The sequence below is a fragment of the Propithecus coquereli genome, unplaced genomic scaffold (genome assembly GCF_000956105.1).
Source record: "Propithecus coquereli isolate 6110/MARCELLA unplaced genomic scaffold, Pcoq_1.0 Scaffold251, whole genome shotgun sequence".
Lineage (NCBI taxonomy): Eukaryota > Metazoa > Chordata > Mammalia > Primates > Indriidae > Propithecus > Propithecus coquereli.
In genome coordinates this window covers 1,639,858-1,648,851 of record NW_012148075.1, presented here as the reverse complement: position 1 = coordinate 1,648,851, position 8,994 = coordinate 1,639,858, and the positions used below count along the sequence as shown (strand labels likewise).

Genomic DNA, 8,994 nt, shown 5'->3' with positions numbered 1-8,994 from the left:
CGAGACCCCGTCTCTACTAAAAATAGAAAGAAATTAATTGGACAACTAAAAATATATAGAAAAATTAGCCGGGCATAGTGGCACATGCCTGTAGTCCCAGCTACTCGGGAGGCTGAGCCAGGAGGATCGCTTGAGCCCAGGAGTTTGAGGTTGCTGTGAGTTAGGCCGACACCACAGCACTCACTCCAGCCCGGGCAAAAGAGTGAGACCCTGTCTCAAAAAAAAAAATGCTATTTCAATCAACAGGATTTCTTGCAAAGTCTTATCCCTCCTGTCAATAGTTACTTTCCTCTTTTCTCTCTCAAGGATCTCTCCTCACTTAGCCTTTACCTTATTTCTCTCTCCCAGAAATACTTAGAAATATAAACACTTTCCTATTATTCAAAACAAGAGAATCTCGGAAAAATTCAGGCTGAACATTTTAAGAATTTATCTAAAGGAAAAAGAGGCTTAATAAAGGAAGTCCTGAAATGATTTTGCCAAGGGAGGCCACAAGGATTAGAATACCTGCAAGTTTCACTGTTTTCACTGCTTTCTGTGTTCCCACCTAATTGATTACTGTTTTTAGACCCATTTTCCTGCTTTGGATCTTGCTGTTCTTCAGGTAGCAGCAACAAGGCATTTCTGAGACAAATGGCTGCAAACTCCATACTGGCTACAGGAATGGCTGAAGACTGCCCATCACTTAAAAGAACAAAACCAAATTAGCTAAGTAGATAGCATAAAAATAGACAAGACTTTTCAATTACCAGGAATAAAACCAATTGATCGTAAATGAAAACTTTGCCTTTTGATAGGTAGAAATTTTAACATAAGCAGTTATAAAAAAATGCTAAATAACCCAAATCCTGAATATTATATATAGGTTGTAAACAGTAAAATTAATGGGTTGCAAGTATATACATTACATATTGTGTCTCTATGAACGAGACCAAGGATGAGAGACAACTTTAAGCATACCTGCAATGTCAATGTTAACATAATAGAAGAATTGCAGACAAGGAAAGTTGCAATGAAGGCCAGGATAGGTAGAGTAAGAGTGGGAAGGGAGGGAAAAAAACAGATTTTCACATTTAAGCTTTGCTTTGGTTGATCTGTGCTTTCGAAAATGCCTCTATACATTTTGAAACAGCTGTATTACCTTTTGTCTTATCATTTCACTGTTATTTTATATTTAATATAACTTTCTGTTGGTTTGATATACCAAACTGAATCATCTTTGTTAGGGAAAAAATAAAATTTTAAAAACAAGTAACAACTTTGAAATTGTAGGAAAATGATGCTTTATCATAACAGTCTTTTAAAATATTCCTGAATTACAGTCGAACTAAATTAAGAGTAAAATATTGTGTATTGGATACTATTTAAGCTTTGGAAAAACTTTTAAACAGCAGAGAACAATTTTCTTGTCTGACCAAAAATATAAATGCTGCTAATACTTTGTAAAGTCTACTTCTTCAGAAATAACAGCAACTCCAAATTGGGATTTTTATATTAACATAAGGATATTCTCAATTAAAAGCTGTTCAGGCAGGGCGTGGTGGCTCACACCTGTAATCCTAGCATTCTGGGAGGCCGAGGCGGGAGGATCATCGCTCAAGGTCAAGAGTTCAAGACCAGCCTGAGCAAGAGTGAGACCCCCGTCTCTAATAAAAATAGAAAGAAATGAGCTGGACAACTAAAAATATATAGAAAAAATTAGACGGGCATGGTGGCGCATGCTTGTAGTCCCAGCTACTCGGGGGAGGCTGAGGCAGTAGGATTGCTTGAGCCCAGGAGTTTGAGGTTCATGTGAGCTAGGCTGACGCCATGGCACTCTAGCCCGGGCAACAGAGCAAGACTCTGTCTCAAAAAAAAAACCAAAAACCTGTTCAACTGAAGGTTGTCCATGTAACAGCTTCTATATTGCTGTGGTTGCTTTATGTATTAGTACACTTTCTTCTCCTAATACTAAGAATTAGCTTTAAAGTATTTCCATCCCTAAGGACTATGAGAAAATACCTAAATGAAAAGTACCAACGATAACCCAAACTATATATTAATAAAAAGGAGACATCAAGATGCCCTCTTCTGGACATTCTGAATAATGGCACTGACTAGACTAGGGCTTATCAGGCCATTAACAATTTCAGCACCCATGGATGTTATAAACCAAAATCACAACATGTCAGATAACATTCACTATGGGCCTATATATGGGGGTCTGTTTATTGAAGTAGCAATAAAATCTAGTTACAAAGTAGTTCTTTCACCTAATGATAAATCCTAAGCATACTTTTATACATAAATAACATGTGAAACAGTATTAAATATAAACACACTTTCTCTTTGCAAAATACTTACTTATAAACAGTATTCTGTATGGACTGGGAAGCCAGAACTATTTTACGGTGATAGCCTTGACCAACAATAGACTGTACAATTCCTTTTTTGCTTGGAAGACCTTTAGTTTCTTGTTCAGATGTCTAAAAAACACCAGTAATTTCCAATAAACTTAAGAGAACTGTAAAATATGGTATAAAATATGATTGAATACCTTTTATAATTGCTCTAAACTTAAAGTTCTTAAGATCCATCAATGTGGACTTTTTTGGTGATAAAGGAAATATTTGCTATTATAGGAAAAAGTACATGAGGCTGAAAATCTATATATTTTGTTAATATGAGAGTTGAGGTAATTCTAAGAAAAAACCCAATTCAGTTATGACCTAATAATTTATTTAAAATGATTTAGTTAGAACATTTTACACATCCAGTACCATGCTGTATAGTACAGGAGTTTGATACCAGAGTAAGGAAAATAAGAGAGCTAAAAATGCAGTGTAAAAGGAAGGCAACTATTTAATACACTTCCTAAAATACAGATATTTTCTTTCCTTTTATTGCCCAAGCTGGAGTGCAGTGGCTATTCACAGACATGGTCATAGTGCACTGCAGCCTTGAACTCCTGGCCCAATCTACAACACCCCTGCATCTTGCCCCAGCTTCCTTAGTAGTTAGGACTACAGGTGTGCAGCACCATGCCCAGCTTGATCTTGTCCTTCTTAAACCAAAGGATTAATTAAATTGTCAACAATATGTAACCTCTAACAAGCTCTATATGTTAAAATTTACATGGGCACAATTCTTGCCTTCTAGGAAACTAAAATCCCCAGTAAACATCAAACTGAAAATAGTAAAGCTACTTATATATACAGTACCTTTAGGATATTTTATTAAGAGATATTATCTCACTATAAAGCTTGATAGTGCCAATTTTATTTATCTTTCCTCTTCACTCCAAGTCTCTAATTTACCTGCAGGTGAAATCCCAACTAGTCACTTTATAACGACATCCAAATTCTCATATACAGGAACAAACGAGAGCCAATCAATATGAACTTGCAGAACTAAACTCTGCCCTGCAAAAATTCTTCTCTCTAAACACAAATGTTTCCATACTATTACTTATTGCTCGCTAATATAACTTTATTATAGTTGCACTTCCATATATGACTTTGAATATAACAAGAATTTGCTGAGCACCTGTATTGTCAGCTACTTGGGAGGCTGAGGCAGGAGGATCAAGAGTTCTAGCCCAGCTTGTACAAAATTTTGACACCCCATCTCAAAAAAAATAAAAATAAAAGGGTATGCATGGTGATGGATTATCAATTCCCCTGCTTTGATTATATGACAGTTTCAAATTATCACATGTACCCTGAAAAAATATATATCTAATATGTATTAATAAAATAATTTAACAAATAAAACAAGGATTTACCTGTCTATTCATTTTAAAAAGAACATATTATACAATGCTAAAAAACACAATAAAACTGCTGTAATTGGAACCAATTGTGAGTAGAGGTGGCAGCCAAGCAGTATTAAAATTTTAAAAAGTGTATATTCTGAACCATTACTGTGAAAGGACTTACATTCTGACTTCTTTTCCTAGTGGTGGTAATAAATTTACATTGAGTTATGCATATTCTCTTCCCTGATCTCTAAGGCCATGAAAACTGATACAATGGCTAGATGTGAAGATGAAAACAAACTGGCTTGGAATGGAATGAACTGAAAACTCACAATAATAAACTGTATCTTCAGTCACCAATCGCCAGAATGTGTGCCAGATCAGTTTTAATGTACAAGGATCATACATAATTAAAATATTGAGTCTATGAGTGTGTTTAACAGGATCTTTTTTCATATATTATACACTTTCCAGGTAACCACAAGCCTTGCCTCTGCCAAGAAAAGTCTATAACATATACCAGATAAACAGGACAAAATGACCTCCTTAGCATCACCAACTTAACAACTAAGTTTTTTTTTCGTTTTTTTTTTTTTTTTAACTCAAAATGAATTTATTTCTTAAAGTACAAATTGCTTTGTTCAGCATTTCTCCTGTGCTAACTAAATAAATTTTATGGAATTTTATTTGGAGCTTATAACATGATATTGTTCTCTGATTTTATTCGACAGTGTTTTGAGGTTCTTTTTACTGTCTTTTAGGTCACCTCAAATCTTTTTTATTTAATTAATTTATTTATATTTTTGGAGATGGGGTGTTGCTCTGTCACCCAAGCTGAAGTGCAGTGGTACAATCATAGCTCATTGCAACCTCGAACTCCTGGGCTCAAGTGATTTTCCTGCCTTAGCTTCCCAGGTAGCTGGGACAACAGGCATGCACCACCACGCTTGGCTAATTTTTCTGTTTTTGTAGAGGTCTTGCTGGTGTCGAACTTCTGGCCTCAAGCAATCCTCCTGTCTTGGCTTCCCAAAGTGCTGGGATTACAGGTGTGAGCCAACGTGCCCAGCCTCAAACCTCTTTTAGAAGGAGGAAAAGCAAAGACAACGATAGATAATTATTTAAGGTAAGTTTCCTACTAGCAGCACAGATTGTATGTGTTCTGGCATCCACCACTTATGGCAGCCAAAAGTCATCCTTACCTTAAAAAAAAAAAAAAAAAAAAATTATAAATTTAGAACTTTCTAGAAAAAAATGGACAGAAGGGGAGGAGTCTTTGTAAGCCCAATGACATCTGTAGAACAAAGACAATCCTAAAAGTACTATTTCTAAAAATAAGTAATTTAAAAAGAAAATATTAAGCTTTACTGTATTTCTCTAGTCCCAGGAAGAAGTAAACCCCTGGTTTCTAGAAATTGTTACAAAAGGCCCTCAACATTTAAATTCATGAATGGATTAAAGAGAATAAGCAATTTCTAGAGATACTGTGTTGCCCGGGTTAGAGTGCCGTGGCGTCATCCTAGCTCACAGCAACCTCAAACTCCTGGGCTCAAGGGATCCTCCTGTCTCAGCCTCCCGAGTAGCTGGGACTACAGGCATGCGTCACCATGCCCAGCTAATTTTTTCTATATATTTTTAGTTGTCCAATTAATTTCTTTCTAATCTTAGTAGAGGCGGGGTCTCCCTCTTGCTCAGGCTGGTCTCGAACTCCTGAGCTCAAACAATCCGCCCGCCTCGGCCTCCTTTTATTTTTAAATAGTATAAACTCTGCTTTTAAAAAAGTATAAACTCTGCCTAGAATTATTAATCAGTTAAAAATTATCTGGTAAGAGGCCAGCTGCGGTGGCTCACGCCCACAATCCTAGCACTTTGGGAGGCTGAGGCAGGAGGACTGTTTGAATCCAGAAGTTCAAGATCAGCCTGAACCAGAGCGAGACCCCATCTCCACAAAAAAACAGAAAAATTAACCCGGCATGGTGGAGTGTGTCTATAGTGCCAGCTACTTGGGAGGCTGAAGCAGGAGGATCACTTGAGCCCAGGAGTTGGAGGCTGCAGTGAGCTATGATGGTGCCCCTGCACTCTAGCCTGGATGACAGAGCGAGACCCAGTCTCAAAACCAACCAACCAAACAAAAAAACCCAGTAAGAAAGTTGTCTTTTAAAAGCAAAGTACAATTAAATAAATCATTAAAGCCTTTCAAAGACATCACTCATCTCTTCCTCCAAGGTATACTCAAATCATAAACTTTTAAGTGCCACATGTAAAAACTGCCAGGCAAATGCCTCTTTAGTCTCCTTAGCTCTTGGTAGTTGTTTCTCAGAAAGTGCTGTTCAGTAGGAGAGCCCTAACATCTTATATCATCTATGGCAGGCATGGCAGGTAAAACCTCAGGATGCCATACCTCTCCAGTCTTCTCATATCCGAAGAGCATAGCAAGGGCAGCAGGTGGGTGGCAAATGGAGGGTACAGACATCAGGTAATTCTGATACTGTCTTTCCCCTACCTCCCACTGACCCCTCCCAACCCGAGATTCAAAAGGCTTCTACCAACTGCCATTTGTAGATAATCTAAGCATGGAAGTCCATGTAAGCTGGCCTATTCTCATAGCCACTATGGACAATTGTATATTAGAGATAAACAGCCTGGCATTCCATAAGCTCTGTTATCATTTACTGAAACCAAAGTAAAACCCCCAGGAATTGAAGGAAATATAGTTTAACGCAGTGTTCTTTCCTTACTGCATCAGTCCTTCTCTAAGCACCTGGTACACACACCTCATTCTAATGCCAGCAGATGGCATGGGCCCTTGCCCCAGCAACTAACAGACCACTGTTCCAACAGACATGACCTTCTCATTGACTTCAACTCTTTAATGTTGCCATGCTTACCAAGAGCCAGAATGTTAATATATGATTTTTTAAAACTAAAATTTTTTTCCAATGATTAAAAAAATAGAAGACTATCTTTACAAATTCACTAAGGGTTAAAAAGGGAATGATGTCCTGTATGCTCCCAAATATTTTTTGCTTTCCATGTAATAATAAGTGTGTGTGTGTGGGGAAGATGGGATATAAAAAGATACCCAAGGCTGGGCACGGTGGCTCACGCCTGCAATCCTAGCACTCTGGGAGGCCGAGGCGGGCGGATCGCTCAAAGTCAGGAGTTCCAGACCAGCCTGAGAAGAGTGAGACCCCGTCTCTACTAAAAACAGAAAGAAATTATCTGGACAAACTAAAAATATATATATAGAAAAAATTAGCCGGGCATGGTGGCGCATGCCTGTAGTCCCAGCTACTCGGGAGGCTGAGGCAGGAGGATCGCTTGAGCCCAGGAGTTTGAGGTTGCTGTGAGCTAGGCTGACGCCACGGCACTCTAGCCAGGGCAACAGAGCCAGATTCTGTCTCAAAAAAAAAAAAAAAAAGACACCCAAGCAGTACTTACCCCCTTATTGGCAGCAATGCAGCATTCAGCCAGCCGTAGCCAGAGGCGAGGATTTGCATGATAAACCTGAACTGCTTCAATCAAACACTCAAAGGCAGCAAGAGGCCTTCCAATGTGAAGAAGCTGAATTCCACAGTTATACAGCAACTCATACCTCTTATTGGTTAGTAATGTACACATGGGTCTTCCTGAAAATTTTTTGCCTAGTGATAAAAATCAGGTAAGAATAAATAATTAGATTGAAAGCAACAGTTAACATTCAAAACGTTTATTCTACTAAGTACTTAAGTACTACCATGTTTAATACCAATAACCCTGATTTGAAGTTGTAATAGCTCTCACCAATGGTGGTCTCCATCCTCAACCCCACAAATATTCTGCAGAGTCATCTCAGTTGTCTATGCTGGCAGGGCCAGAGATGTCTCTTCTCATTTGCCAGCTCCTCAGGCAACAATGTTCCAGGAAGGCAAAGATAAGAGATAGGACCCACTCTCACTCCTTTGAACCTTACACCACTTTTCCACATTTTTAGAGTCTGTAAAAGTTTCCACTTTTTAAATTTTCAGCTTGGTTAACCATTTTTGTCATGTACTATCACTTATTCAATGTTTCACAGTCCGTAAATAAAATAAGACCACATGTGATTTAGAATACGTTTTTCATCAATCAATTTCAGTAGGTTTTAATTATTTTAAAAAGCTAAGTAATTCTCGACATTGAGCATTTCAGATCAAAGATCCATATAATATGACTATTTAAGGATAAACTTCAGGAATTTGTAGCAGTATCTACTAAAAATCCCTGGAGCCAAACTTGTTGGGCAGGATCAGTGTTAACTGCATGTAGGTCTACATGGCATGTATTTTGACCACATGCTTGCTCTGTAAATCACACTTTTCTCAAATAGTAAAATATAAACTGTCCCCCAGCACTGGGATTACCTGGATCAGTGCTACCTGCACTGAGCTGAGCACAGACATTGTCATTCTCCTGCAGAGCCTTCTTAAAGTAGAAAATTCCCAAATTGTGCTTGCTCATGGCAAAATGGATGCAACCAAGATTATTCCAGAACATGCATCTCAAACATTCACCTGAGGAAAACACAAGCAAATTTGTTTGCTGAAAAATTTTACCGCTGATGTCCCCCATACAAGAATCGAGCTTAATCTGGCATGAATCAATTGTTTGCCATTCCACTTAGTCCCCAAAGAACAATTCTCAAGGCATTTGAAATTTAGGAAACATCTGAACAAGTTTTAAACTCCTTTTAAAACCTCTTTTATTAAAGGTGATAAAATTATTTTTAAAAAGTCAACCCTGCATATTTTGTTAGCCTAATTTTGTTCTGATTTTGGGTTTTTTTTTTTCTTTGAGACAGAGTCTCACTCTGTTGCCTGGGTTAGAGTGCAGTGGCGTCGCCATAGCTCACTGTAACCACTAACTCCTGAGCTCAAGTGATTCTCCTGCCTCGTCCCTCCAAGTAGCTGGGACTACAGGCATGTACCACCACCTGATTTTTAATAATTGTAGACAAATAATACAAAAACCCAAAAGACAAAAAACATTTATTAGTAATGTAATATATAGCATTGTATCCACAAAATATTATGTAAAAACTGGAAACATGATGCAAATATATGTAGAAACATATATACAAAGTATATTAAGTGAAGAATAGCAAGAATATATAGATCAGAACAGAATCTTGCTGTTGTTTGTTAAAGCATAAATCTCCACTGTTATTTTAATTCATACTTCTTTAAATACCACTGTGGCTATGCATCTTTTTGTATTTGTTGGGCACTTGTATTTTTTTTGAG

At 37.7% G+C, this 8,994-nt stretch overlaps 1 protein-coding gene across 1 annotated transcript in view; it reads right to left on the bottom strand.

The window, feature by feature from the left end:
- The window catches only part of CNOT10 (CCR4-NOT transcription complex, subunit 10), a 99,602-nt gene that overhangs the window by 40,036 nt on the left and 50,572 nt on the right, over positions 1–8,994 (bottom strand). The window contains exons 6-9 of the mRNA XM_012646863.1: positions 8,116–8,265; positions 7,175–7,377; positions 2,344–2,465; positions 508–684 (exon numbers count right to left, since the gene is read on the bottom strand). Coding sequence (XP_012502317.1) covers positions 508–684; positions 2,344–2,465; positions 7,175–7,377; positions 8,116–8,265 — 652 coding nt within the window. The remainder of the gene's footprint in view (positions 1–507; positions 685–2,343; positions 2,466–7,174; positions 7,378–8,115; positions 8,266–8,994) is intronic.